Source organism: Thrips palmi, unplaced genomic scaffold, assembly GCF_012932325.1.
Source record: "Thrips palmi isolate BJ-2018 unplaced genomic scaffold, TpBJ-2018v1 HiC_scaffold_1, whole genome shotgun sequence".
NCBI lineage: Eukaryota > Metazoa > Arthropoda > Insecta > Thysanoptera > Thripidae > Thrips > Thrips palmi.
This window is the reverse complement of record NW_023144620.1, coordinates 7242246-7269636: the sequence shown is the minus strand read 5'-3', so window position 1 is coordinate 7269636 and position 27391 is coordinate 7242246. Positions and strand designations below refer to the sequence as shown.

The window sequence follows — 27391 nt, the reverse complement described above, 5'->3', positions numbered from 1 at the left end:
ATCGCGGGTTCCTGACGGGAGGCTTGGCGTCGGTTGGGTGTTGCAGCTTTGCTCGCGGCCAATGCGAGCACCTCGACCACCACGGCGGTGTCGGTGACGGCGGCGACGACGCGGGGGGCTCGCGGTCCGCTGCCCGGGACGGTCACCTGCGCCACGGTGCAGGAGAAGGGGTCCGCGGCCGCGCTCCCCGCCGCCTTCCTGCGCGCGCTGCAGCCGCAGGAGGCCTCGTCCTGCGTCGCGCTGCTGGGCAAGGACCCCCTCGCCGAGGACCAGGCGCGCGCCGTGTGGGACATCCTGCTGCAGGTTGGGCCAGCGCTCCAAGCTTCAAAACCTCGAATTTCCCGAAACTCGCGGCACTCTAACTCGGATGCATCCGACAGGCGTTCCAGACGGCGGACATGATCCCGGACGAAACGATCCGCTTGCTGGGCTGGGTGGCGGCGGGCATTCCCCCGGACCACTTGGCCAACTTGTCGCTCAGCGAGATCGACACGGTCGCCACGCTCGGCGCATTCCACAACCTCAGCACGGAGCAGGTCGGCAAAGTATTTTCATTAGCAGCTGCAAAAAGGGACAGGATGCTGAGATGTTCGAAATGGCAGTTGTCGACGCTGGCCGAGTCGGTGCGGATGCAGTGGTCGGCGAAGGAGCCCGAGGACTTGAGCCACTTGGACCTCGCCGCCCTGAACCACATCCTCTGCGGGTTCAACGCCTCGGACATCGGGCGGATTCACGCCGACGCCTACAAGTGGGTGCCAAAGCCGGCCGCGCGTCGGCCGGGGGGTTTAATGTTGGTCTCGTTTCACTGTGCGCGGGAAATGGCGGCGAACACCGTGCTCGGGCGGCATGCCCTGCAGGGAGGCCGCCAGCTCGCTGTCGCTGCTGCGGTGCCCGGGGATGCCGGGGGCGGTGCCTCTGCCGGGGGCGGGCGATGGCAGCACCCCGGGGGTGGTCATGGTGCCGGGGGTGGACCCCGGGGGCGGCACCCTGCCTGTGCGCGCGCTGGCCCTGCTCGCCGAGAGTGGCGACGCGTTCGGGGACCCCAGCGGTTGGGGCGCCAGCACGGTGCGGGCCGTGGGCTGCGTGCTCGTCGGCCTCCCCGCCGCCTCCGTGGCGCGCGTCCCCGCCGCCGCCATGCACGCCATGCTGCAGGCCCTCGCCGGCAGCGAGCAGCCCGTCGTGCGCCAGTGCCTTTACGGCACGCCCGCCATCGCGCAGGTTCGTGGTTCCAAATCCTCCATCCCCTCCCACGTTCGTTGTTCGTTCATTTAATTTTCCTTTTCGGAGCAGAAACTCTCGTCGTCGGACCAGCCACAGACAGCGGCAGCGGTGGCCTCCACCACCCTCGCCCCCAACGTGACTGCGGCTGGAGGCATTGGAGGCAACGCCACGACGGCCTCCAACAGCACGGCTGTGGCGGCGACGTCGACGCCGCGGACGCCGCGGACGACGCGGCCACAGAGCGCCTCCGGGGAGGGGCGGCAACGCCAGCAACGCCCGCCAGAGGGCAGCTGTGCCGAGAGCGCTCGGTCCTCCGGTAGGGAAGTCCCGGAAAAGTGGGATTCCCCTCCCTCTATGAACACACACCAGTTTGTAGTGTTTTTGTTATGACGATTTTTTTTTCCAGGTGCAGCCATAGCTATTTGTTTTATTGCTGCATGGATACGTTAACTGGGCTGAATAGATCTGATTCATCTTCATCAACTATGATTATGAAAAATTTCATTTCAGTAAATAATTGTTTTATTATAACTATATTAGAAAACAGGAAAATATAAATACATTCATGTCATTGTGTGACATATTTACAAATACGGCAAGTACTACTAGTACATCAACACACAACACGCGGAGCATCGCCTGCGACACCACCGCAAAAGGAATGTAAGGCGTGACAAGCGATGTCGATTACTTCCTCAACTGCCATCCCCAGCAATGCAAACGTTGCAAAGTACAATTTTAAGCGTAAAGTTAGCGCTGTCAATGTTTATTAGAGAAGGAGTGCTGGAATGTTCTGGAACTCTTGTAAGTAATATACACGCATTAGGTAACTATCGAGATCAGCATGAGTTTACAATAATGATGGAATGGAGCACAATCAGCTTTGGTCCTGCATAAAAACATGAGGGACACCCTTTGGAAGCAAAACCAAGATACTGTTTCTGAAATAGTAATTATTTTAAAACAAAGCTTTGGGACGGAAAAACAAATTGCAAGGAAATAAAATTAACAATAATAAAACATACAATACAGGACTCCAAATTATCTTAATGTTTGCCCGTCATAGAACATAATACTGAACAAATTGACAGATCACTACAGTTTTGATTCTTGGAAAAAAATGAAATATTTTCTTATGTCTGATAGGCTTTTCAACAAACCTTAAAGAAACCTGCTCTATTAGTACATTCACAGAGTAATGAAATAATCACAGATTTTATGGCTGGTAGCAACCCATAATATTATAGTGTGATCTACAATCTATTGTACCAGATGTTTCATAACAGTTTTCACAACTCAAGTATCAGAATCAACACATTTAATCCAAGAAAAAATTATTCCCTTCATTACATAGAGGGAACACATTATGTGGCCAATGAAATGACCCAGGAAATACCCTAAGAGTGGAGGTTGCCATCATCAGCCCTGGTGTGAGGCTAGCATTGAGAGTAACTTGTGAGTTTCTGGTTTTCCACACAGATAGAAGAATAGCATATACATTCACTCTACTTCCGAGTCATATAGAGCAACACATAATACAAAACCTTGATTAAAAATAAATTCCTGATCTCAAGACTCAAATACTGAAGTACAGCTAGTTATAAGCACACTAACAAAGTCTTACATTCATAGACAGTATTTTTTATATTTTTGGTAATTTTATCACTTCCAAAAATTATCGTCTAGTTACATAATTTGGATCCATTAAACATGAGTTGGATACATTAATAATATTTAAGTATAAATATAAATTTTTCAAAACTCTTTGTGACTAGAAATAACAATAACGATTGGTGTTCAATTGCACAGAGTCAAAAGGTGGTAGTTATGTGCAACTGTGACACATAAATCTCACTCCAGTACTTTATGCATCAATCTGTGCCGCATTGACTTCTGTGAAATGAAGAACAATGCAACATACAAGAAAATCTCAAAATTTCTGTGTCACAAGGATAAAATATTTAGGCATGGCATAAAAAATTTGAAAGAGAAGCTGGAAATATTGATTATCATAAAAATTATGTTACATATCACAATGAGGTGAAAGTTACATAAATATCAATTTGAAAACCTGTTACTAAAAACCTCACATTATGTGGGCAAAAAATAAAATAATAAGAAGAAAGAGGGTTCCATTCCAACACAGCTGTATAGCAATGCATCAGACTTGATGCTGCAACACCCAATTACCAGCTGATACATGGACTCAATAGCTGAGCTTAAATGGAATTCTTCCTTTGACAGAAACACAAAAATTCCTCTAAAGCCATTTGGAAATTCAGTTTGGCACCAGATATTAGCTTGCCACTTTTTGGTTGAATGGCAATACCTCGGGAATTAATTATCATGAAAATGCATTGAAAACGTGATGAAGATTGAAAGGCAACTTCCCATATATGTCTCAGTGTAAACCCTACTCATAATTTCATTAGAAGCACATCACAATCATGAATTTCCTGAGTCAAATAGTACAATAAAGCTAAAGAAATGAAACTCTATATCCTGATTTCTCATCTAAAAATGACCATACTAACTTTGTCCAGACTCACTTTGGTCTAAAAAACTCAAAAGAAATAACCTATGTTACTAGAATAATGAAGTTTATTGCTTGAGACAGAGCTGAAAACGTATTTGCTTCTTATAAACACCAGTTGATTCAGCATCTTCAGAGTTATGAGTGCAATATGTTTAAGTATGGACATAAACAAATGCAAAAATCATCGCATGAAGAACCTGAAAAAAAAATTCACATTGTAGCACATACAACGTCCACTTTCTGAGTCATACTGTATCAAGGATCAATACAATAATTATAGCGTCAAAAAGACGTAATACGCACCCTCTCATGATTACCTCTAAAGAAAATGTGCCAGTGCTCATACTAGAATAAAGAAGAAGGGAAAAAATAGTAAAACCTTAAATCCCAAAAAATAAAATTTGCAAACTTAGCTGGATCTATTTCAGGTCAACACTTACAAAGGCAGAAGAGCCAGGACATTTTTGCCATAAGTAGTTTCGCACAAAGCAAGGCAAGGGGCATGGTGGGATGGTATAACCATTCTTCTCACAACATTTGCTATCACACAATCTGGTGCAATCCGAACTGCTGCAGCAGAGCATTTCTCAGCCATCTCTTCATCACGTATAGAGCTTTTCTCCCTAGCAAACATAACAGCTGCATTCAGCTGAACAAAGGCATTTTCTGGCCAAGCTGTAAGTGCTCGCCTAGAACATGAACAAAAAAAACATTCAAATTTTTAAGAAAGGTAACTTATTGCCACCCATAAAGGTAAACGACAACGGACAAATCTTACCTGAGGAGCTCTCGGGCCGGCTCAGGCCTTTTCTTTTGAAGATGCCAGGTTGCACCATAGATGGCAATATGTGGAGTGAAGGCATCCCCTACTACACTTGCAGGCTGGTCGCCATACACCCTTTGCCATTCGGGCTCCCGAGGATAAAGTTCTTGGGCTCTTATCGCAGCAGCTTTCAACCTAAAGCCAACCCACTCTGTTAAAGTGAGAAGAAATTAGAAAAACATTATCAAAGTTAATAAAACTAAGTATAAACTTCTTTTCTTTCTTAAAGGTTCAAAATGAGATGTCAGTCTTACCAAAAAAGCAGTAGCGACAGGAAGCCTGAAGGCCCCACACTGCCGCTTGCTGTTGAGGGCTCAAGTCTTTGAAAGGAGTGATTTGAGCCAACTCAAACCACATGTCTCGTAATGGCACATTTCTATGGGCAAGATGAACCCAAGTAGTTTGAAGGACGTGTTCCACTCCATCTAAGCAACGACGTAGCAATGCGCCATCTTCTCCACTCCACTCCACAGTCTGTACTAGGGCATCAATTTCTGAAAGTTGTGCCCTGCTTTGATCTACTTCGCCATGCTGAGAGGAAGAAAAGTGAAAAAGAATTGTATATGAAACAGACTAAGACAGAAAAACAAACATGAGTGGATTCTCACCTTAAAATATAACCAGCATAAGGTGAAACGAAGAACAACAGCACCCCAGGTACTATGAGGCACAAGCAGTAAGTCCCTTATTCTATAAATGTGGCGAGACATTTTAGTTTCATTGAACTCGGGCAAACCCCATAGCAAAGGTCCTTGAAGATTTTTGTAAATTCTTTCAAGGTCAGCTTGATCAATACCCTGAAAAATATTAAAAAATTAGTACCTGAGTAATTTCTAGATATTGCCTGAAGATGACAAGTGGGAAAGAGCTAACAGAAGATTTTTTTAAAAACAGGTTAAAATGCTCATAACAAAAAACATTATCCTTGAGGTGTCTCATTGACACTATGGATGTGCAGGTGGATAGTTTAATGAATCAACAAAACACGAAAATCCTGATGTCTAAAACTCTCGAGCATCCAAAATTGCCAAGAAGTTTAGAAACCAACCCAACCTTATCACTATTGATTCATCACGAATACGAACCGGATCTTCTTCCTCTTCGACCTCAGCTGCTACTGAATCTGGCGATGATGGAGGAGATGGAGAATCATGTTGTAAATCTGGTTCTGTTTCGGCCATTGTGTTAAAAATTAAAGAAAATTGCACACTGAAGAAATGTGTTTACATATTTTTCAGCACAGAAACTGAACAGTCGACTGCAGACGCAGACGACAAATTACCCCCCCCCCCCACTCCTCCAAAGAATCGAAAATGGTGGGATATGACAAATTGATGGCAACGCATAGTAGTGTTCGTGAAGTTTTTCATATTTGAAGTTCACTTGCTTCTTAAAAAACCGAATAACTTTAAATTGTAATGATTTAAAGTGAAGCATGTTCATCTTTTTCCTTAATCTATGTCTTATAGATTAGCAGTAAGTTTATTTTGAAAAAATCTGTTGTTTCCCGTGCATAACTTACTCAATTGTTTTTCAGTGTTTATCTTTGTGGAAGTGAAAACAAACAACCTCTTTGGGTTTCTTGTTGAATGATTGTTGACCTTCTAAAACATGTAGTGGTTTAAATGTTCTTCACTTTTTGGGTATTTTAAACGAATGAATTTAATTTTTCCATTTGTCAGACAGCGTCATGCCGATTGCTGTATAGTTTCTATTTGTGAACCAAAATATAGGTTATGTTGACTGTTTGTCTGCTTTCAATGTTGTAACCTTTCCTTTATTTTTTTCCAATTCCACCAATTAATTAAAGATCTAGTTGCTTACCTTAATTTCGACTTGCTCTAGTTTTCAATGATGTGAAGATCATACGTTTTCAATTGGTCAGAACACAACTGCAAATTCTTTGGCTTACCTTGGTATGTAATGTTACAGGACAATTTCTTTACATTAGGGGAGATTTAAATAATTTTTGTTGGAGAAGATGGAGGATGGAATGGATGATTCATCCAGCAATGAATATGATTCATCAACGGACTCCTCAGCTGCTTCCTCGCAAGAAGATTCATCGCTGGGTGGCTCCGACAATTCATCCTCCTCATCTGAGGAATCGCTGGATCCCCTCACTAAACTTGAAGACTGCAAGGTACTGTTTTTAAAGCTTGAGTTTTGCATGTATTGTATAAGCTCACTTACATATTATTTATATTATTGCTATTGTTGCAGGTCAATGGCACAGTTTTACAACTTCCTCAAGGTCTCTGTGAGCAAGAAGATGTATTTCAACAACTTTTATCTCATGAAACATGGAAGAATTTATCTTCAGCCAATAGGGAGCATCTGAAGGTTTCTGAATGTTTCTACCCAGAACCAGCACCATTGTCTTCATGTTTATTATCATCTTCACTACATTCCATTTCTTACTTTTTCAGAAATTTCTTCCAACTTTTACATCAAACAATGATGCGGAGCAAGAAGCCTCTCTGCAACTGCTTTTCAGTGGGGAAAACATGAGGTTTGGAAACCCTCTCAAAGATTTCCATCGGAATTTGAAAAATGGTTATTACAGACCTGATATTGCCCGAATGAGATGCTTGTTGAAGAAGGCACTCAGTAGAGAATATAAGTGAGTAAAATTAGTGTAATCTTCAATATTAACTGTATTTAGAGTTTTTTAGTTTCAATAATAAAATTATGCATATTTTAGTTACAGCCAAAAGCGCTATTATTTTCGTGTTATGAAGTCAGTGTTGGTATCAAGACAAAAACTTCTTCAAGCTGCAAATATTCTACCCCCTGGAGTTAATCCCAAAGTTCCCAAATTACCGGCCCCCCCACGCACACAACATCTATCTACAAGGGAATTTCGTACAAGGCGAAGGTATTTCCAGGAGCTGCGTGCTGTTAGACAAGAAGTTGGTGAATCCGGCCATAGTTCTGATGATGAAAACTACCCAGGTATCACTTATAACTTAAAATAATAATAATAATTTCCTACTTGTGCATTCCAACATGTCATTGAAATCACTGTCTGAATGTTTTTCACAGAGGGCCCACCAGCTCAAATGAATAAAAAGCTAAAACGTAGGCTATCTGTACTAGAAACATCTTTGTGTCCTGAAATGAGAAGAGTCGTGTCTACATTAGCTGCTAAGCCTGCTGGCTTGGACTTGGCGGCCAATGTTACTGCATCAAATAATCCGTATGAAATTTCTGATGATGCATACCGTAATATGCTTGTTCGTCACAAGAAGCGAAGATTAGCTGGAGATGTAAGATACTTACTTCCACTTTACTTTGTTCTTAAAATTTAAAGAACTTGACCTTAATTTTTTGTTTGTTTAGGTCCATCCTGAATTAAACTGCCTAGGAAGAAGTTTGCATGATGTTGTGGATAGAGCAAATCGCATCATGTCAAAAAAAGGTTTACCCAGTGGCATTATGAAATTTGAATCTCCCCTTACCCTGGGCAAGCAGCACTCAAAACAGGTTCAAAAGCGAAGAAACAGTAAAGTGCAGCAGGAATCTGCAGTCCCAAGTCCAGGGCCTATCGTGGTACGTTTTTCAAACTCTTTCTTTATTGTTTTCTCAGTCACTTTTTGTTTTTTCTAATCAATTAATGTATATAATACAGCAGATGGCTGATAGTTCAGATATGGCAGAATCAGATGATGATGATGTTATATCTGTCACCCGCCTTACTGAAGACACTGATAAACTACAGAAGGTACGAGACAAGAAGCTGGTTGAAAAGGATAAAGAGAATGAAAGCAAGGAGCGTGGAAAGGAAAGAGACTTGGAGAAAGAAAGAGAGAAAGAAAAGGTTGTTATCAAAGATAAAGAACAAGAGGAATGGGATAAGTTCATAGGCAATGATGCAGATAAGTTAGCAATAGTCTCCAGCCCACGTGCTTCTACTGGGAAACCGAAGAAGAAGAATGTGTAAGTCATTTGTCATTGTGTACAGACTTGTTCTTGCTTGAGAAATGTTATGAAAATTGCACCTGCATACTTTCTTGCTTTGTGTAGCGTGGCCCGTCCAGGAAAGCCAAATAATTTATCAGGACTGCCTACAAGTCGCCGTATTCTCAAAGGAGAGCTTGAAAATGCTGTTGACAACATTCTCAATACTGGTAAATCAGTGCCCTTGATTTTTTTGAATTTTTTTTTGGGATGATTGTATTTTACATTGCTCATTGCCTTCATTTGTTTCAGGCACAACACCATCTCTCACTGATACCAAATCACTACAAACTGTGAAAGAGCCGCCCACACAATCAATCCAAACACCAAAGCTGCTACTTCAAGATCAGTTGAAGGAAGAAGATGTGGGTGTTAAAGTTGTTCAAACAACCACTTCCTTTCCTACTGCACAGAATTCCTCTCTCCTTCAAGATTTGTCCAACATTGATATGATGTCATTGCCTATTGACATAGAGGAACCTGAAGGGGAACTGAACATTGAGTATGCACCGTGAGTACATTCAAAGCATTTGCCATTTAAAATTCTTTCTACATTGATTCGTAATTACCAACTAACCAAGGTTATTTACCATTTTGCAGCCCTACACCTTCACTCATGCAAGACACTCATCTGTGTTTCTTTTCTCTTTTGAGAGATCTAATTTGCACGGCTCGGGAACAGTCCATGAGCTTGAGTAACCTCCAAGCTGGACTGCGCAAGTGGCAAGAGAGCCCTATCTCTCCTCTGAATGACTGGTACCCTCTAGCTGCTAATTCAGGAGGTTGGGTCGCATCTTTGACATCTGCTCTTACCTTTTTGTCTGGGCAGCTTCCTGGTGAGTTCTTTGAAAGACTGCTTTACTGTAAAATTTCTTCAAGATTAACACTAATTTTCATGCTATTTTCAGATATGCACCCTGATGAATTTGTACCCTATCTGGAATATAAGCCAGCATTAAGAAAGTATCAATGGATTGGAGCTGGAAGGGATTCAGATAACCTCCTCATGCCTCTTTGTACTTATTGGTTAGAAAGACGTGATGAAGCAGCAGAAATGCAATCACGGGAAAACAAGAAAAGACAAGATCAATTTAATTCTGAACGAGACTTGGATAACATTTATGTTGATGATGATGAAATGGGAGCTACTTTGCCTGTAGATCCTTCAAATGACTTTTCTGATAGAGTTGAGAGTCCACTTCCATCCTGCAATCCAACAGACTGGATAGTTGTACCCACCACCCTGGAGGAGAAACTAGAATTCCGCTCTCAGGTACTTATTGGGTTTAAAAAATATATCAATCAGTATGAGTAGCTCATGGTTTTTAACACAGTTGTGAACTTTTTAGGAATTAGAAAGATTTGCCAACCCGCTACGAGCATTTACATATAAAATGCATGGGTATGACAGTGTTGTTGGACCTTTACGAGGAGTCTATTCTACTGGGTCTGGCAATGTCAAACCAAGAGGTCATTCCCTGCTTGTCAGTGACAGGCCAAATTATGTCACTATTTTAGCTCTTGGTGAGTTATGTATTTGAGGTCAATGTTCCAACTGCTACATATATTTTGTTGATCATACTAAAGTTTAATAATAATATTTTTGAACTTTTTGTTGATGACCCTTAGTACGAGATGCAGTTGCTCGTTTACCTAATGGTCAAGGAACTAGGATGGATATTTGTGAACTTTTAAAAGATTCCCAGTACTTGAAACCTGGTGCCACTGAGCAAACTGTGCAGTCAGTTGTAAGTGGGGCTCTTGATAGGCTTCACTATGAGCCAGATCCCTGTGTCAAGTATGAACCTAAGCGAAAGATCTGGATTTGTCTCCACCGATCAAGATCCATGGAAGAATATGGTATGGCTTTCACCTGATAATTTTAGTTTGAAATAATTTCAGCCACTGCTCTCACTTCTCACATTGTATGTTTCAGAGCAAATGCACCAACAGCAACAGGGCATGGGCAAATACAAAAACCAACGTAAAACAGGTAGCCGAGTTAAAAAGGAAAAAGATAACAAAGCAGAGGTGGGAGTTCTTCCTTTAATAGCATGGGTGTTTGCGTGTGGGTGTATCTGTATCAAAACTCATTGTATGTCTTTTGTTGTTAGACAAAGGCAGCTGTTGCGACTGTTGCAAATGCACCAAGACTGGTTCCTCAAGTTGAAGCTGAAGTTACAAATATGCCAACTGGTTTACATACAATTCAGGTAGGGTAAAAAAATTAATATGTGAGGTGTGAAGTTTTGTTTTTAGTTTAAAATAACAATTTTGTATTTAAATTTATTTAGGTTACCACTAGACCTGCCGTGTCCCTAACAAGTGGCTCATTATGGAACACCCCTATGGAGCTTCCATTGCTTCCAAGCACTACATCCTCCACTGCATCGACTATGGTCTCAACCCCAAGTGCTACTGCCCCTATAACCTTAAGCACACCCTCTCCATCTCCTCGCACCATTCTATCAGGCCGGTTGCCCTCGAGTCCTGCAGTTGGTCGCAAGTCTTCAAAGAAGCAAATCTTGGCAGTTGAAAGTGTTGACACTATTGCTCCTGTATCTGCATCTAATGTGAGGTCTGTGCTGAGCTCTCCATCTGCCACTGCAGATGGAAGTAAACCAGTACAACAACAAATCCTGATGGGAGGCCGTCTCATATCTTCCACTGCAGGCCGCAAATCTCTTGTTATGACAAGCAGTAGTGGGGTGCAACAAGTTGTAAGTTTTTTGTTTTTCCAATTTTTTTTTTTTTTTAATGTTTTGAATTTTAGAATAAATTTTTATCTTGCTTTTACTTTTTAGATGCAGCTTGCCACTCCTTCCAAACAGTCTACTGCAGGTACAATAGACTTAACATCTTACTGTGTCTTTCATTACAGACCATCCACAGATGATTTTTTTAATATCTCTTATTTTTCTTCTTTATTTTTTAGGAACAGTCATATCATCTCAAGGGACCGTTATTCTAAGTGCCTCGCCCATAACTGTTAATGCTAATACCACAGCAGTGTGTAATACAACTAGCTCCTCTACAGTACAATGGGCAACCGTTGCTACAAGTCCTGGTACAGGGCAGAGACCAACCATGGTGATACCTCAGCCACAGCAGAGTTCACCAAAGAAGACTGTTGAAGTCAAGAGAACATTAGCAAAACCGTCTGAAGCATCAGGACTGACAGGGCTCACTCAAACTGTTACACTGGATGCCAATGCTCAGAGACAGCTGAAGCAGCAGCAACAGTTACTCCTCATGAAACAGCGACAGCAGCAAGCCATTGCTCAACAAGTAGTGTCACAACAAACTGTTCCACAACAGGTCATTGCTCAGCAGGTTCTTGCACAGCAAGCGGTTCAGCAACAAGCTGTGACCCAACAAGCTATTCAACAACAAGTCATTGCGCAACAGGTAGTTCCTCAACAAAGCGTTGTACAGCAAGGAATTCAGCCCCAAACTGTACACCAGGCTGCTCAGCAACAAACTGCTCAGCAGCAGCAAATCCAACAGCACCAGCAATTTCAGCTCCAGTTACAGCAACAGCAGCAAATTCAATTGCAGCAGCAATTGCAAGCTCAACAACTGCAACAAGTGCAACCCCAACTGCAGGCCATTCAACCTCAGGAACCCTCGAAGAATCAAGATCATGACCAACGTGTTCAAGCTTTGGAGCTTGACTCTAAACAACAAGAACAATTACAGCAACAAAAGCAACAGAAAATCGCCCTACCTACTGTTCAAAAGCAGCAGCTTCAGCAGCAAACCCTTCAACTTTTGCAGCAGCAGCTGAAAGATAAGCCAGGGGCTCTTAGCCTTTCTAATATACAACTAGTGGACCAAAGTGGCACTGTGATGGCGGTCCAGACATCCGAATCTGGAGCCACAATTGCTCGTCCCAGACAGAACTTGGTTCTTGTCAGGCAAGCTGGTGGTGACCAGGCTGCCCTTACAGCCATGGTTCAAAAGCAGCAACAACTGTTACTATTGAAACAGAAGCAGCAGCAATCGGTGAAAGAATTATCTGAAGCTCAACAGCAGCAACTTCAGTTAAGACAAAGACAAGTTCAAGAGTTATTGAAACAGCAGTTGAAGGCGCAGCAGGCCGGAAAGGTACAGCCAGCAGCAGCCCAGGGACAACTTCAGCAACAAATTGTAGTAGTTTCTGGTTCGTCTCAACAGCAAGTAAAACAGCAATTAACAGCTGCTCAACAGAAGCAAGCTCAAACTCAACTTGTAGTCTTAAAACAACCAAGAGGTCAGGGGCAGTTGGTAAATGCTGTAGGAGGGATTCTTCCACAACAGATGTTTGTTGTGAAAACGAAAGCTGGTGCAGGACAGAAGCAGGTACTTACTCAGCTCACAGCTGAGCAGCAGGCAGGTTTGCTTGCTTTACAGCGGCAACAACAACAGCAACTGCAAATTCAGGTTAGTGTGGTAAATCAAAACAGATCAAAGTGACCCCTTTTCAGCACTAAACACATTTTAAAATTGAGTTTATTTTCTCATTCTAGCAGCAACAGCAGCAACAACCTCAACAGCAATTGCAACAGCAACCGATTGCTCAACAACAACACCTACAACAGAATCCACCTCCTCTTCAACTACAACAACAACCCGTCACTACTGCTGTTAGTCAAATACAACTTGTGGACCAAAGTCAACAGAGGCAGCAAATTCAGCAAGTATTACAGTCACAAGGCAAGGTAAGCAAAATTTTTTATGACTTCAGTAAAGGCAGTCTTAAACATAATGTTAGGAATGTGAAAAAGATACTGAGGGATCTAAACTCATTACTTTGGTTTAACCTCTTGTTTTCATTTGACAGGGTGTACGGGGCACCAGTATATTAGGACAAGGTATTCTTACAACTGCTGCTTTAACAAGTTCAACAGTCACAACTGCTAGTGCAAAGCAAGGCCCACCTCCCATGGTGGCTAAGGTTGTCACAAATTCTCATGGTCAACTTATCACCATGGAGGCACTTCAGGCTCAAAGTAAAGCAGGTAAATATTTTATCTACTTCGAATACTGCTTATCAAACTGTGCGGTCACCTTAAAAAAAATGTAAATTTTTTTAGGAACACTGAGGGTAGCACCGGCTGTAGGCAAAGCAGGCCAACCGAATCAACTCATTCAGATTGCGGGATCAGGTACTGGGAGTGTCCCCCAATTTGCTGTTGTTTCCCAAGGAAATATAATATCACTGGCCAGCTCCATAAATACACAACGTATTGTACCTCAGGTATGATGTTTTATGATTGTTGTGGTGAATGCTGCTATGGTGAATGATTGCAGTTACACAGATTGGTTTTTACAGGCTCTAACTCTTTCGGCAAGTGGTTCAACAACTACAGCAGTCACTGCAAGTAAGATGTCTGCTGGAATTATGAATGCCACCATTTCTCAACCATCAGGCAATTTGCGTATGGTTGGGGGAACAGGTTTAAATATTGCACATATTGGAGGGAAGCCAGTTCTTCTAGCAAGCAAGCAACAAGGTCTACAGGGGCAGGTAAGAAAACTGTTTTCAATTAAACTGATCATTGAAATTTACACGCTCATGCTTATTCTAGTTTTAACTATTATTTCCCTCTTGTTTTCAGAATGTCATATTGACTTCGCCTGGTGGTGGTCAGCAAACTGTTCTTTTGGCCTCACAACCATTGCGCCCTGCAAGTTCAGTATCTGGAACTACTAGTCAACCAGCAGTAACAGCTGCTGCAGGTTCCAATGCTGTTGTACTACAGCAGGCTGGTGGGACGCAGCAAATCCTTCTCCCTCCAGGTTTTCAAGGCGGCACCATTAACCTGAAAAGCATACAAGGTATCCAGGGACTACAAGGACTTAAAGTAATTCCTGTAGCACAGGCAACTCAAGCTGATGGAACAAAAGGTAAAATTTTTATTTTTATAATATTATTTCTCATAGCTAACCTTCTTTGGTCATCTTCTAATATATATCTGGACAATGCAGGTCGCTCACAAATGTTTGCTAGAATAATTTCTCCATCAACTGTGAGAGCGTCAGGAGTCCAGCAACAGCAGGCGATTGGAGTTGCGGTTGCTGCAGCAGGTACCGCTGGCACGACCACTGTGGCAGCAGCACACTCAGCACAGGCCCCTGGGCTTGGAACACCAATTACACCCACCACTACTATTTAGGCTCAAATTCATAATCAATCAAGGAGAATTAAATATTACAGTACTGTAGTATATAGTTTCCTTGCCCTGTGTTCATGGAATGTGAAATGTTCTGTTATTTTTATAAGAAAATCATTTTATAAAGCAAACAAATTATTTATTTATTTTGTAAGTTTGGATATTTTTGGATTTCATCAAAGTGAGCAACTGCTTCATTAAACAGTCCCTGTTTTAACCTGTAAGGCATTGTTGATTCTTCTCAATTAAGGTAGTTAGCACCTACTGATTTTGTACCTGGTAGTTTAGGAGTTGAACCTGTGAAAGATGAGTTAAAATAATGTTGAATTGGACTTTTTTTTGTGTGTATTTTCTCTGTTTCTTTTCATCTCTATTACATCTTTCAGAAATTTTTTTTCATTTCTTCATGGGAAGCTTTTATGAAAGCTCAGGTTTTGTGTGGTACAACATCTTTTATCTGATTGTTGTGTTTGTGTGAATGATGTACTCACTGTTGTATTCATTCAAGTGAACTCGTTTCAGAGAAGGATGTGAATGTTTATTGCAAAATCTCTGAAGTATCCCATTCTCATGACTATAAGGAGCTTATACCAAAGACTAATAATTTTTGTGTGTTTTTACTATTTTGTTTGTGGTCCATTGTGTGTTGAAGTCCTTGTCGATAGTAGTATGAGAGTCTTAAAATTAATCTTTTCCTTGGGGCCAGAAATATGGATGGACAAGCTCATTAATTTAACATTTGTCCATTGCCCGAGTATTTTTGAGTTTGTAAATTTTAATTCAGTGGAGTCTCACTTTAACAGTGAATACACATTCAATGGAAATAAGGCTGATTTTAAATCTCATATTGTGCTAATTGTAATAATCTGACAAATCAATAATCATTTTTATGTAAATACTCCTATATCTGTTTTATCTGTTCTTCACTCATTTAATTCAATGTCACCAGGATGAAATCTATGGATAATAGTAGGTTAAGAAATGATTTTATTGTGCCATTTCCTTTATCTCATTGGAGCACTTGATATGAGATTGTGAAATACAGAATGTTTTGACCTGTTTACCTGTGTAATTTTAATTCATCCTTTCTGGAGCACCACTACTGCCATGAGATTACCCTGCTGCCAGCTCATTTGCCTACTCATCCGAGGTATTTTAAAAAACACTACGCTTGTCCCTACCATGTGCTCCGATCCCGTGAAGACAATGATACCCACCGAGTCTCTCTGATCTTTCTGCCCGGTCTTTCATGAAAATACCTGCAGTGGCTACAGGCTCCCCTGCTGACGCCAATCAAATCCAACCTTCCCGCGCGTCCACTCGGAAACAAAAGAAGGGGTGACGCATGCGCAGTGTACGCAGACGACAGCAGTCGACGAAGCAGACGCCGCGCCGGGTGCACTGCATTTCGGAGGTTAATGCAAGTCGGTGCAGACGTCAAACTGGCCCTTCGAGGCCCGTCGCAGGTTCTCGAAGTGCCTTTTAAACTGTTTAAAATCTTCATCTGAGATGAGAATCATTCAAGGTTTGTGTTAGGATTTCACGTAAAACAAGTTTAGGTGTACCCTCTTAAGACTACTTAGAAGTTGTGATGTGGCTGCTGGTCCACTTTCCAACTTTTTTTGACACATTTCTTCCAGAGAGAGATTTTAAATCTGTTTTATCGTCTGTGTAAAGGACTTTCCAACTTTTTTCGTTTCGATAATTTAAAAAGCGTGAGTTTGTCTGTCTTTTCCAACTTCAAGTGGCGCCTGTTGGTCCGACAGAAAACTATCATATTGAAGTTTTTATGAGATTTTTCTCACCAATTTCATTTTATTATGTTGCCTTTTTCTCCAATTTCTGCATTATGAATGAAATAGTTCCTACTTTAAAGGATTTTTTTTTCAATCAATGTTTTTGCCACTTTCATCTGTTCCACTCAAGTGTGAAGGTTCCGCTCCACTTAGCTAGATTGCATTCCCTTTCTCTCAGTGGCCTGGCCACTTCTTTTTTCTGAAACTGTTACGCTTGTTATGAAAAAGAATTGAACCAGGGAACTGTAACTTTATCTAAACAGAGTTTAGTTTAAAAGATCTTTTCAGATTGTTTCTTATCAGATGTTTATTTGTTTGTTGCAGATTAGCATCATTTCATCTCGCTGCTTCAAAGAAGAATTTAAGACTGAAAAAACATTGGATTGACAGATTTTGTGCAAAAATGGCCTTTAGCAAAAATTTGGGACTTCTTAGGATACTACTTCTCATAATAGTAGCTTCCATTCAAATTTCATTGAGTGATGCTTTATTAGAAGGTATCTACTGTGGAAAAGAAAACTGCTATGATGTCCTTGGTGTCACAAGAGAAGAAACTACCAAGTCAGAAATATCTAAGAAATATCGTGCTTTAGCCAGAAAATTCCACCCAGATATGCACCGATCTCCTGATGCTAAAGCGGAGGCAGAAGTGCGCTTCAAACAAATTGCTACTGCATATGAAATTCTCAAAGATGATGAAAGTCGAACTGATTATGATTACATGTTGGACAATCCTGAAGACTATTACCGCCATTATTATCGATACTATCGGAATAGGGTGGCTCCCAAGGTTGATGTTAGAATTGTTTTAATTGTAACAATATCTATCATATCAGCAGTACAGTATTATAGTGCAAACCAGCGTTATGAAGTTGCAATCAACTACTTCATGCAGCAACCTAAGTATCGTAATCGTGCTTTGGATGTTGCGAGGGAACGTGGGGCATATGATGATAATAATGTAAAGAAAGGAACCAAGAAAAAAAATAAGCAAGAGATCAAAGAGGAAACAGAACGTGTCATCCGAAAAGTTCTTGAAGAAAATATGGACATTCGAGGTGGATATGCTAAGCCAAAAGTCAGTGATATTCTTTGGATACAGCTTATACTTTTACCTTACACTGTAGTTGCTTATTTGATGTGGTATGCTTCTTGGACCTGGAGGTTCAATATAAAAAGGGAGCCTTATGGAGAGGCAGAGAAGCTCTATCTTATTAGACGAAACATGAAACTTGGTCAGTATCAGTTTGATGCTATTGAAGAGCCTGAGAAAAAAGAATTTCTTCGCAGGGAACTATGGTTGAAAGAAAATTATGATGCTTGGCATCAAGAGAAAGAAGAAGAAATGAAAGTGAAATTGGCAGAGAGTGCAAAACATAAAGCATACCGGAGATATCTTAAAGTTCATGGCGAAGGAAGAATGACATTTGATGATTCATAGTATTCCAATTTTCTCCTAATCAATTATTGCTGTTGTTCATATTTTTTGTTCCTTCCATTTATTCTAATAAGTCGGGTATAATTTAAGGATACATCTGCTGCTCAGGGCACAAACCATTTTCGTACTTGACTTCTCCCAGTCTTCTTTTTAACCTTGAGCCTTTGTTTTACCTTTCTTCAAGCCTAACTTGCATTATCTGTCATTTAGGAAGAAGCAAATATCTAGTATCTAGTATTTGGCTTCTACGGCCAAAAGAAATTGTACAAATATCTCCTGTTGGCTTTGACAGTTGATGATGGAAATTATGGTTTCCAATCTTCTCCACTTTCCTACTCTATCAATTTTTTTGATAGTTGAGAATTTTTAAAAAGTGCCAAGGTTATTTAGTTTGTACTTACATGAAACAAATTTGAATTTAATTAATGTTTGGTTGTGTATGTGATCTTCACCCAGTGACTTCGATTGCAGGGTATCATCTGCATTGGACATAAACTTTATCAATATTTATTTCCTTTTGTTGACTACTTTTAAGATTTGGCAGTATGCAAGCAATGATATTGATCTAATGGTATACTTGTTAAAATTTCTGTGAAGGATTTTATTTCCGAAACATTCTTGAACTTACTGTTGTTTGCAAACTTGATGTGTGATTCATTATAATATTGTGACTCTTAATCAGACCTACATTCTTCCCTCCATTAATTTATTTATGTTTTCTTGTCTCTCTCAGTCAAATATACTAAACCTTGCAATTTTATGTGCCTTGGTTAATCTAATACCATAGTCCTTTCAGAGAGTTAATTTTGAAAGAGTGTGTGGTTCCTGGAACAATAACTTTATTGCATTTTAATGGTGAAAAAATTGATTAATGAATTATAAGCCTCATACATAAACATTTGAAAAATCTGTGAAAATATCAAGTAGCTCAGGGAAAATAACTTTTGAAGTTCATGAAACAGATCGATGCAATCTGTGTACCACCAAATTTCTTGCTACAAAAAATATTGGCAAAAAATTAGTAGTTGAAATATTTATGAAAGAAATTTTAGTTTCAGAGCTCTTCTTTCCCTTCCCTTTCACTCTTGGGCTGCGCGGTTTGTGGAGGCAATGAACGCCGCGTGTGAGGAGTGTTTCGGAGCCGATGTCCCGGCCTGGGCACTGGTAGTGGTGGTACTGGGTCACGGCCGTCACGGCGACAGTGTGTTGCCGGGCTTGACCGCGGCGGTGACTCGGCCCAGCTCGCTGACGGGCGAAGGGGCCGCTGACTGCTGCGAACAGAGGACGGTCACTACTCAAGTGTCCCCCAGGGTGCACCAAAAAATCAAAAGCGGATCGCCGATTTGGACCAGACGCCTGAAAGCTGTTTAGGGAATGGGACTTTGGCCCCTGTTGGGTAGGCAACACATCGAACTTGATGGAGAGTCTGGGGGGAATGACTTGACTTGACTTGAGAGGCTAGACCACAACAACTGATCTGAGTAGGGGGGGATAGTCTAGGCGGGCTCTTGGCCGGCAGCGCCTCTAGCTCACCCTGGCGGCGGCCTCGTAGTAGTCGTTGACGGCCTGCATCTTCTCCGGGCGGTCCGCGATGGGGAGGGCGGGCTTGTCGTCCAGGCCGTGCACCATCCGGTAGACCGCCGAGTTCTTGAGGTTGTCGTGCTTGTGGCTGTACTTGAGGAAGTTGATCCTGCCGCATCCGTAACAACTCTCATTGATCTCGGCCCGCTCGTGGATTAGCGCCGGGAATGTGTTGCTAAGCCGCCGGTTGCTGCAAGCATTACGCAACGCGAGGCGCGAGCGGGCGGAGCAAGCGAGGGTCAGTGTGGAGAAGAAGAAAAGAAGAAAAAAGGAAAAATAAAGAGGCTCAAGGGGGAAGCCAGGGCGCGAAGGCCCGCCGCTGCCGGTCGTCGAAGCCATCGAAGCCGAGCTTTGTCCATGCGATGCGTGCTTCGGCTGCAGCTTTCGAGATGATCGACTTGTGGTCCTTGTTTTGGTGCCTGGTTGGCCTGGTCGGCCTGGTTGGTCTCTAGCCACACTGACCCTGGCGGCGATTCGACTCTGGCAGCCGGCAACGCGGCAACTGGCATGCGGGGCGGGACGGCAGGCCTCGGCGGCCGCGCGCTCAAGTGCTCTCACTCACCCCAGGGCCTTGCCGAGCAGCACCTCGGCCTGGGAGGTGAGCGTCTCGGCGATGAAGTCCTCGTTGAAGGCGTCCGCCACGGTCCGCCACTTGCGGCCGCCGGGCAGCACGATGGGGCGCGGTAGCGGGGTGAGCGGGAAGCTGGGCCTCTCCAGGCTCAGCTTCTCAGTCTGCAACACACGACGGGGCCTTCAGGGTCAGCTCGCGGCACTCCGCGGCACAGTCCTACCGCACACACCGACCGCCACAGACACGACACGCGTTAAACCGGCCTTGTTAAAGACAGTGTTAAGCCGCAGCGTGGCGGGTTTAGTCACTTGAGACACCGACCATACAACGTACGTGGGTAGCTACACCCGGCTACGCCCCGCCTCGTAGCTCCTAGCGTGGCTGCCGCCCCACGCCCCACCACGCGGCCAGCAGCACCACGCCCAATACCACCTGCAAACGGTAGTCGCAGCCGTGCCGGGAACACGCGCCGAGTTACGAGACATGGGGACGAGTGCGGGCAGAGGAGCCGCTAGACCAGCGGTTCTCAACCTTTCTCGGCTCGCGACCCCAAATTTGTAGCCAAAAATTTCCGCGACCCCCAGGAAAAGTTTCGCGACCCCACGGGACCCCTCCTTTAGCATGCCACTGCGTCTGATCCGAGGCGGGCATTTTGCTCCCTCAACGGGCAATTGGTCTTTGGACCTTCCTTTAGCATGCCTCTGTTACGGAGTGCGATTATCAGTCTTAGTTTGGGAGCAGTATTGTCTCAAAGTTGGCCAAAACGCTCAGAAATGTCTTTAAAAAATCATGTTTTGGGTCGATTTTAAGCAGCCACTGCGTCTGATCCGAGGCGGGCATTTTGCTCCCTCAACGGGCAATTGGTCTTTGGACCTTCCTTTAGCATGCCTCTGTTACGGAGTGCGATTATCAGTCTTAGTTTGGGAGCAGTATTGTCTCAAAGTTGGCCAAAACGCTCAGAAATGTCTTTAAAAAATCATGTTTTGGGTCGATTTTAAGCAGCCACTGCGTCTGATTCAAGGCGGGCATTTTGCTCCCTCAACGGGCAATTGTTCCTTGGACCTTCCTTTAGCATGCCTCTGTTACGGAATGCGATTATCAGTCTTAGTTTGGGAGCAGTATTGTCTCAAAGTTGACCAAAACAGGCACAACGATTTTTCAAAGACATTTCTGAGCGTTTCGGCCAACTTTGAGACAATACTGCTCCCAAACTAAGACTGATAATCACACTCCGTAACAAAGGCATGCTAAAAGAAGGTCCAAAGACCAATTGCCCGTTGAGGGAGCAAAATGCCCGCCTCGGATCAGACGCAGTGGCTGCTTAAAATCGACCCAAAACATGATTTTTTAAAGACATTTCTGAGCGTTTTGGCCAACTTTGAGACAATACTGCTCCCAAACTAAGACTGATAATCGCACTCCGTAACAAAGGCATGCTAAAAGAAGGTCCAAAGACCAATTGCCCGTTGAGGGAGCAAAATGCCCGCCTCGGATCAGACGCAGTGGCTGCTTAAAATCGACCCAAAACATGATTTTTAAAGACATTTCTGAGCGTTTTGGCCAACTTTGAGACAATACTGCTCCCAAACTAAGACTGATAATCGCACTCCGTAACAGAGGCATGCTAAAGGAAGGTCCAAAGACCAATTGCCCGTTGAGGGAGCAAAATGCCCGCCTCGGATCAGACGCAGTGGATGCTTAAAATCGGCCCAAAACACGACCCCAGCTACCTCGCCGCGACCCCTTAAAATTTTTTCGCGACCCCACTTGGGGTCGCGACCCTAAGGTTGAGAACCACTGCGCTAGACTGAAAGCGCCCCGGGGAGTTAAGCCTGGGCGGCGTGGGCCGTTGGCCGTTGCCTTACCATCTCGTGGATGAAGTCGGGGACGTCGGTCTTGAAGGCGGGCCTGGCGGCCCTGGCCTCCTCTAGGCGCCGCGCCTCCTGCAGGCGTTCCAGGCGCTCCCTCTCGGCGCGCTCCGCCTCCAGCCGCTCCCGCTCCGCACGCGCCGCCGCCTCCTGCTCCGCCGCCACGCGCGCCGCCTCGGCCTGCCGCGCCTCCTCCTCCTGGCGACGGAGGTCCTCCAGCTGCACCGACAGGCCGACACGCAAAGCCGTCACATTACTGGGGACCGTTCGGGCGGGGTGGGGTGGAAACAGGACCGGAGGAAAAGCACGCGAAGATAGCAGGGTGGGCATGCGCTGTAAACTGAGGTGGACACAGGTTCGGTTCCTACTGGGAACACTCTACTTTAGTGCACAGTGTGGGCAGAAGAAATGACCGCTCTTCTAGAAGTGGGTCAGTAGGCGGAAGCGGCTGGGGAAAGCAAGAGAGTTCAAAGGGCTGGAAAGACAGGACGAATCACACAACACGTCGCTCGCAGGGGAGAAGGCAAAGCACTCGTTTGTTCGGCGGGGCGGCCAGGGTCCGGGCGGGGCGGCGCTGCACCTGTTGCAGCAGCGAGGCGACGACCTGCTGCAGCTCCTCCTTGATGTGCTCCACGCTGGGCCGCAGCGCGCGCGGCAGGTTGTGCAGTGCGTCCAGCTGGGCCGTCACTTCCTCGACGCGCCGCTCCGTTTCTTGCACGGACAGTGACGTCAGCACCTGGAGAGTTCCGGTTACGACAGAGCCAAAAGACTTCCCCAGCCCTCGACGGCTTCGATCAGAGACATGTGAGTTCAGGCGCGTTTTCGCGGCCTTGGACATGACTCGCACTGACCTCCGGCTCCTCCTCCTCCTGCAGGTCGTCCTTAACGTCATCCTGGGTGTTGCGTGACGCCCGCGACGCCCGCGACGCCGTGCCGTCCTCTCGCAGCGCCGAGCTGCGGCCGCCGACGCTGGCGCCGTCCTCGTCGGCGGCGTCGGTCTCCAGGACCGCGTCGCCGTCCAGGAACTCGCTCGCGTCGTCGAGCAGCTCCACGCTGATCACGTCCGAGAAGGTGGGCGTGGGCGTCATGGTGGCGCGCGTCGTGAGCTCCGAGTCGGGCGTCGGCGTGCGGCCCAGCTCCTCCGCGAATGGGTACTCCTAGACAGGCAGAAATAAAGTTGATTTAGCTAAAATTGTTTTCAGTTTATAAATTTAAAGAAATTTGGTTAAATCAGACGACGGCTACCTCGCCGGGGTGGTCCTCCGCCCACTTGCGGCGCCGGATGCGCTCCTGGACGAGCTTCTTGAAGGGCGGGTCTGGCGGGCGGACGCGCGGCGCGCGGGGCTGCCGGATGACGGGCCGGTCGGGCGGCAGCAGGAACACGGTGGGCGGCCGGTCCTTCCGCGCACGGGCTCGCTCCATGCGCGCCAGGGCCTTCTCCTGCATCCGGATGATGTCCTCGGGGCCGGGGGACTTGGACATGCGCGTCCGAAGCCCGTCCATCTTGTTGAGCCTGGCCTTCCTCTCCTCCTCGTCTTCCTCCTCCTCCTCTTCTTCCTCCTCTTCCTCTCCCTCGTCCTCGTCCTCGACGTCCTCCTCGGCCTCTTCGGCATTTTCTTCTTGCGGTGGTGCGTCGGCTGGCGTGTCCTCGGCGGCGGCCTCCAGTTCGTCGGCCTGCTCCGCCGCGGTGCCCTGCTCGCCGTCAGCGGCGCCTGTGTCCGGGACTTCCCCGTCGGGCGTGGCCTCGGAGGCCTCCACGCCATCCGGCAGCGGCCCCGGCTCGTGCGCCAGTGGAGGCTGTGCCGGCGACAACAAGAAGGACGAGAAGTAGTGTCACATCAGCAGTGACTCAGGATTTCAAGTCTCGGCGCTTACCTGGATGAGCGGGATCTCCTTGTCCACCTCCAAGGGCGGCGGCATGTCCAGCGTGCCCCTGAAACGCAACGCAACCATCACGCCGACGACGTGACGAGCGGGCGGGGTATCCAGCGGGAGCGCCCGCGGACGCGGGGGTAGGCAACACGCCGACACGCCTGCGTGGCGGGGCGGCCCATCCTCGGGTTCGCAGGCGCTCCAGGCCGAGAGCACCGGGGAAAATGTTAACTTGAAAGGCGAAGGCCGCGTACTGTACCTGAGGACGCCGAGCGAGAGCGAGTCCCCCGCGGCCCGCAGAGCCTCCTGCGCCTCCATGTGCGTGGCGCTGCGGACGGACGCGCCGTTGACGCTGAGGAGCACGTCGCCCACCTTGAGGCCCGCGTGCTCGGCGATGCTGCATCCCAGCACCTGCGGGCCCAGCACGGCGGTCAGCCTTCAGCACTCTCTCTCGCACTCATGGGGCGTCCCGTGCAGGCGCGAGAGAGACAGAGCGTCGTGCTCACCCTGGTGACGGTGAGCTGGTGGCTGTAGTCGCGGCCGCCCATCAGCCGGAAGCCCCAGGGCGCCGGGTCGGCGCGCACCATGCGCACCTCTTCCAGTCCCTCGGAGCTCCGCCGACTCGCTGGAGCCCCGAGGTCGCCACCCCCTCCATCAGTCATGGCCTGCAAGGAGGAACGCAGTCGGCGTTACAACCACGATCGCCAAGTTCCAGTTTCAAACCGACGACAAGCACCTCGAGTATATTCATCCTTGACAAAGCACGCTTTGAAGTGAAGTGCGTACTCGACGCACGCGTGTCCTGAGTACACTCATGAGCTTCCAGTACACTGATCGATCGCATGACTCACCCTGTGGTCCGTGGTGTCCCTGGTGCAGGACGCCGAATCAACAGCGCGGCGTGAGGGCCAGCCTCAGGGCGAGGCCGGCATCACAGCTCCCCGTGGACCTCGAGGACCTGCAGGGCGAAGCGGAGGAGCGGCCGTGAGCCGAGCGGTGGCAACGCCTTGGCGCGCCTGGGCGTACACTGTAAGCTGAGGTGTGCACTCGGTACACAGCACTCAAAGTGTTTACTCGGTACACTGTTTACTCGGTACACAGTTTACTCGGTACACACGTCAGTGCTCTCCGGCGTGTACTCAGTGCACACTTCAGTTCACAGTGCAGGACAGGGGAACGGTCGACAAATCAACTCGCTGTAAAGCCTTACCTCGTCGGCACACTGTTAACCGCTTCGTCATCCTCATCATGCAAACCAGCTATTCCGGCCATTCTGGCCAATCTTGTCAATCTAGCGCCCGCGTCGTCCTGCGTCGTCGGCCCAAGCGTTCAAGGAAAATTGTTCGTTCATATCTTGACCAAATGAAATTAGATATGCTTCGCTCGGTCGAACGTTTCGGCTACGTGTTTTTATTTACTAACGCTGTGGCCGTAAAAAGTATCTACTTTCGCCCTAGTCATAGCCCGTTTGCCCCCTCCCTCCTTCCTTTCCCTGGCTATTACCGATAATCACCCCGATCTCAAACCCCCCCCCCCACACACACACACACAAACCACCCTTCCAATTAAAATATTAATTCTACCCCCTTCAACCTGGAATGTAATTTACCCCCCCCCCTTTCTCCTCCCCCATATTGCCCGCTGGGCTACACGACGACGGCCCAGAGCACGAAGCACACGGCCTTCTGCACGGCGATGACGATGACGCGCTCCACCCGGCTCCAGAGGTAGTCGAAGTGCATGTCCATCTCCATGGCTGCGGCGCCGAACGCGGAGAAATCACTGGCGATTACACTAGCTGGCCTCGGACGGGCCGAACACACGCGACACACTCGCGGCGGGGAGTGGGGTCAAGGCCACGCGGGGGCGTCGTCGCGACCGGACCGCCGTCGTCGTCCTCGTCGTCGTCGGGGGCGTGTCCGCGGCCGCAGGGCGCACATCGAACAAGACGCTGCTCGTCTGGTTAGATGACAGGCCTGTGAGTCATCGGCGGCGGGGCACGGCGGGGCACGGCGGGGCGGGTGGTGTCAACTTCGTAGTGCATTGCATACCGTGGCCGCGTGAGGAGGGGTTGGGCTGGGCGGGCTTGCTCGCGGACTAGACGGGGAGGCCACGGACGAGGCGGGGCGGGGCGGACTGGGCGGGGCGGGCGGACTGGCGGTGGTGCGGCGTTGGCGCCACTCAGCGCGGTGGGGGCGGGGCGGGGACGGGGGTCGCTAAGGTGCAAGCCGGTCGCAAGAGTGTACGGAAGTGTCAAGGCATCTGGGTGATGTTGGTCGCCATCCACATGCCAGACACGTCGGTGCGGGCCGTGCGGCCCGAGCAGCCCGTGCGGCCGCCCCCACCACCGCGCGTCATGGCCGTCATGGCGCGCCGCTGGACGAGAGCCTCCTCGGCGACGAGCTCGACCTCCTCGGCCACCTCGGCGTCCTCCAGGGAGCGCGGCGATCCGCGGGGCTGCGCCTGACCTGGCCGCCAACGCCTTCACCTTCGACTGCTTCGCCGAGCGCAACGCGATCAGCACTGATGTTGCCACGAGGAATTGGGCAAGCCCGGGGCGCGATGTGACAGCTAACGGCACTTCGCCGCGCGCGGGGGGAGGAGGGGTGGAATGCGGCGGGGGAGGGGTTGCACGTAACACTGTAACTCTCCGACAAGAGGGCGGCGTCACGCGTGCAGCCACGCGAGCAGCGTGAACAGCCCCTCCTCGACGCGCTGCCGCGCTGCTGCAGGCCGGCTGGCGGAGGAGTCCGCCCGCGTCCGCCGTATCCATGTTGCTACACCATTCCCGACGTCGCGTCACGCTGCGGCACGCTGCATGGACCACGGGCATGGACCTTGGAGCCCGTGGAGTCCGACGGGGACCTCGAGAGCCGGGCGGCCAGGAGGAGGCTCCTCGGAAACACGGCACGACATCGCGTCACTCGCACACACGCATGCACGCACGCACGCAGACGCACCAGAGAGCGGGTGGAAGTGAGCGGCCGGTCCGCGCCGGTGTTGGGGTGCACACTGACCAGCTCGGCCAGCTCGGCCAGCTCGGCGTCCCCGAGGCTCCCAGTCCCCGTGGTCCCCCGGCCCGGCACGAGTCTCTTCCCTGACATTTGCAGTGCCCCCGCGCCCCCCGCGCGCCCCGCCGCGCCCCCCGTCAGGGCGTTCGAGGGAGGATGCTCCTGGGCGTCCTACTGCCTCGCGCCTCGGCGCCCTCGGCGAGCGAGCGCGGCCATGCAACCAGGACACTCTCCTTGGCTGGAGGGAGAGAGATTCACAAATTGCCGACTTTACCAGTTCCCCTCACCACACCGTTGCCGAAACAAGGGCACGTCCGACGCAGCCCGGCCTGCAACCTGTTGCAGTGGACGCGGCAGCCGAGTGACCAGGAACCAGGAGCGGTTGGGGTTGCCTCCCTACCCCGGCTCGCTCCTGTTGGACAATTTGCCACACATCTCCATCCACGATGGGAGGACCGGAAAGACAAAGGTTTGTGGCTGGCGTTCGCGACAGTCGCGACGCGTAGTCCGTCCACGCCGCCCCGTCCCAGTCGCCCACCCACCGCATGGGCGCATTCCC

At 47.5% G+C, this 27391-nt stretch overlaps 5 protein-coding genes across 14 annotated transcripts; 3 read left to right on the top strand and 2 right to left on the bottom strand.

Annotated features, from left to right (window-relative positions):
• Positions 1-228: 228 nt before the first annotated feature.
• On the top strand, positions 229-2460 carry LOC117643493. The gene is made up of 4 exons (XM_034382422.1): positions 229-303; positions 381-748; positions 858-1065; positions 2368-2460. The coding sequence occupies exons 2-4, from the start codon at positions 399-401 to the stop codon at positions 2458-2460; spliced, it is 651 nt and encodes a 216-aa protein (XP_034238313.1). The 5' UTR covers positions 229-303; positions 381-398.
• Positions 2461-3201: 741 nt separating this feature from the next.
• Positions 3202-5857, bottom strand: LOC117641428. Of its 2 annotated transcripts, none has more exons than XM_034378748.1 (7): positions 5666-5857; positions 5189-5377; positions 4835-5111; positions 4536-4731; positions 4198-4446; positions 4061-4102; positions 3202-3954 (listed from the first exon to the last, which is right to left on the bottom strand). In XM_034378748.1, the coding sequence occupies exons 1-7, from the start codon at positions 5759-5761 to the stop codon at positions 3939-3941; spliced, it is 1065 nt and encodes a 354-aa protein (XP_034234639.1). In that variant the 5' UTR covers positions 5762-5857; the 3' UTR covers positions 3202-3938. The 2 variants fall into 2 exon arrangements, with proteins under 2 accessions (XP_034234639.1, XP_034234628.1); XM_034378737.1 differs by having other exon boundaries at positions 4075-4102.
• Positions 5858-5919: 62 nt separating this feature from the next.
• LOC117640193 lies at positions 5920-15758 on the top strand. Of its 3 annotated transcripts, none has more exons than XM_034376526.1 (25): positions 5920-6056; positions 6513-6723; positions 6804-6923; positions 7010-7203; positions 7285-7535; positions 7626-7849; positions 7923-8132; positions 8215-8519; positions 8607-8710; positions 8793-9051; positions 9141-9376; positions 9449-9813; positions 9890-10064; positions 10170-10400; positions 10477-10571; positions 10655-10753; positions 10835-11260; positions 11345-11381; positions 11476-12962; positions 13049-13240; positions 13363-13540; positions 13616-13779; positions 13855-14049; positions 14141-14429; positions 14511-15758. In XM_034376526.1, exons 2-25 carry the CDS (start codon positions 6562-6564, stop codon positions 14696-14698), a joined length of 6186 nt encoding a protein of 2061 aa, XP_034232417.1. In that variant the 5' UTR covers positions 5920-6056; positions 6513-6561; the 3' UTR covers positions 14699-15758. The 3 variants fall into 3 exon arrangements, with proteins under 3 accessions (XP_034232417.1, XP_034232408.1, XP_034232399.1); XM_034376517.1 differs by having other exon boundaries at positions 8212-8519; positions 13052-13240; XM_034376508.1 differs by having other exon boundaries at positions 8212-8519.
• A 303-nt stretch (positions 15759-16061) lies between these two features.
• LOC117640540 (dnaJ homolog subfamily C member 25 homolog) lies at positions 16062-18687 on the top strand. The gene is made up of 2 exons (XM_034377075.1): positions 16062-16220; positions 16816-18687. The coding sequence occupies exon 2, from the start codon at positions 16895-16897 to the stop codon at positions 17930-17932; it is 1038 nt and encodes a 345-aa protein (XP_034232966.1). The 5' UTR covers positions 16062-16220; positions 16816-16894; the 3' UTR covers positions 17933-18687.
• Positions 18688-18746: 59 nt separating this feature from the next.
• LOC117640493 (uncharacterized abhydrolase domain-containing protein DDB_G0269086-like) lies at positions 18747-26900 on the bottom strand. Of its 7 annotated transcripts, none has more exons than XM_034377023.1 (12): positions 26782-26900; positions 24673-24779; positions 24328-24486; positions 24081-24232; positions 23825-23882; positions 23195-23746; positions 22801-23106; positions 22530-22685; positions 21947-22168; positions 20073-20242; positions 19463-19700; positions 18747-19200 (listed from the first exon to the last, which is right to left on the bottom strand). In XM_034377023.1, exons 3-12 carry the CDS (start codon positions 24481-24483, stop codon positions 19120-19122), a joined length of 2091 nt encoding a protein of 696 aa, XP_034232914.1. In that variant the 5' UTR covers positions 24484-24486; positions 24673-24779; positions 26782-26900; the 3' UTR covers positions 18747-19119. The 7 variants fall into 7 exon arrangements, with proteins under 7 accessions (XP_034232914.1, XP_034232921.1, XP_034232906.1 ...); XM_034377030.1 differs by lacking the exon at positions 26782-26900 and adding an exon at positions 25873-25932; XM_034377015.1 differs by lacking the exon at positions 26782-26900 and adding an exon at positions 25032-25314.
• Between the last annotated feature and the right edge of the window lie 491 nt (positions 26901-27391).

What these genes read in the sequence shown, in the direction of transcription:
- LOC117640540 (XM_034377075.1), top strand. Translation starts at nt 16,895, where the DNA reads ATGGCCTTTAGCAAAAATTTGGGACTTCTTAGGATACTACTTCTCATA.
- LOC117640493 (XM_034377023.1), bottom strand. Translation starts at nt 24,483, where the DNA reads ATGACTGATGGAGGGGGTGGCGACCTCGGGGCTCCAGCGAGTCGGCGG. An exon ending in CGGAGGACCACCCCGGCGAG is followed by an intron (nt 23,107 to 23,194) that starts GTAGCCGTCGTC and finishes CTGCCTGTCTAG; the next exon opens with GAGTACCCATTCGCGGAGGA. An exon ending in CTGCTCGGCAAGGCCCTGGG is followed by an intron (nt 19,701 to 20,072) that starts GTGAGTGAGAGC and finishes TAATGCTTGCAG; the next exon opens with CAACCGGCGGCTTAGCAACA.
- LOC117640193 (XM_034376508.1), top strand. Translation starts at nt 6,562, where the DNA reads ATGGAGGATGGAATGGATGATTCATCCAGCAATGAATATGATTCATCA. An exon ending in TTTGTCTGGGCAGCTTCCTG is followed by an intron (nt 9,377 to 9,448) that starts GTGAGTTCTTTG and finishes TGCTATTTTCAG; the next exon opens with ATATGCACCCTGATGAATTT. An exon ending in AACTAGAATTCCGCTCTCAG is followed by an intron (nt 9,814 to 9,889) that starts GTACTTATTGGG and finishes TGAACTTTTTAG; the next exon opens with GAATTAGAAAGATTTGCCAA.
- LOC117641428 (XM_034378737.1), bottom strand. Translation starts at nt 5,761, where the DNA reads ATGGCCGAAACAGAACCAGATTTACAACATGATTCTCCATCTCCTCCA. An exon ending in CCGGCCCGAGAGCTCCTCAG is followed by an intron (nt 4,447 to 4,535) that starts GTAAGATTTGTC and finishes TTCATGTTCTAG; the next exon opens with GCGAGCACTTACAGCTTGGC. An exon ending in CTGGCACATTTTCTTTAGAG is followed by an intron (nt 3,955 to 4,074) that starts GTAATCATGAGA and finishes TTTTTTTTTCAG; the next exon opens with GTTCTTCATGCGATGATTTT.
- LOC117643493 (XM_034382422.1), top strand. Translation starts at nt 399, where the DNA reads ATGATCCCGGACGAAACGATCCGCTTGCTGGGCTGGGTGGCGGCGGGC. An exon ending in ATTCACGCCGACGCCTACAA is followed by an intron (nt 749 to 857) that starts GTGGGTGCCAAA and finishes CATGCCCTGCAG; the next exon opens with GGAGGCCGCCAGCTCGCTGT. An exon ending in GCGGTTGGGGCGCCAGCACG is followed by an intron (nt 1,066 to 2,367) that starts GTGCGGGCCGTG and finishes TATGTCTGATAG; the next exon opens with GCTTTTCAACAAACCTTAAA.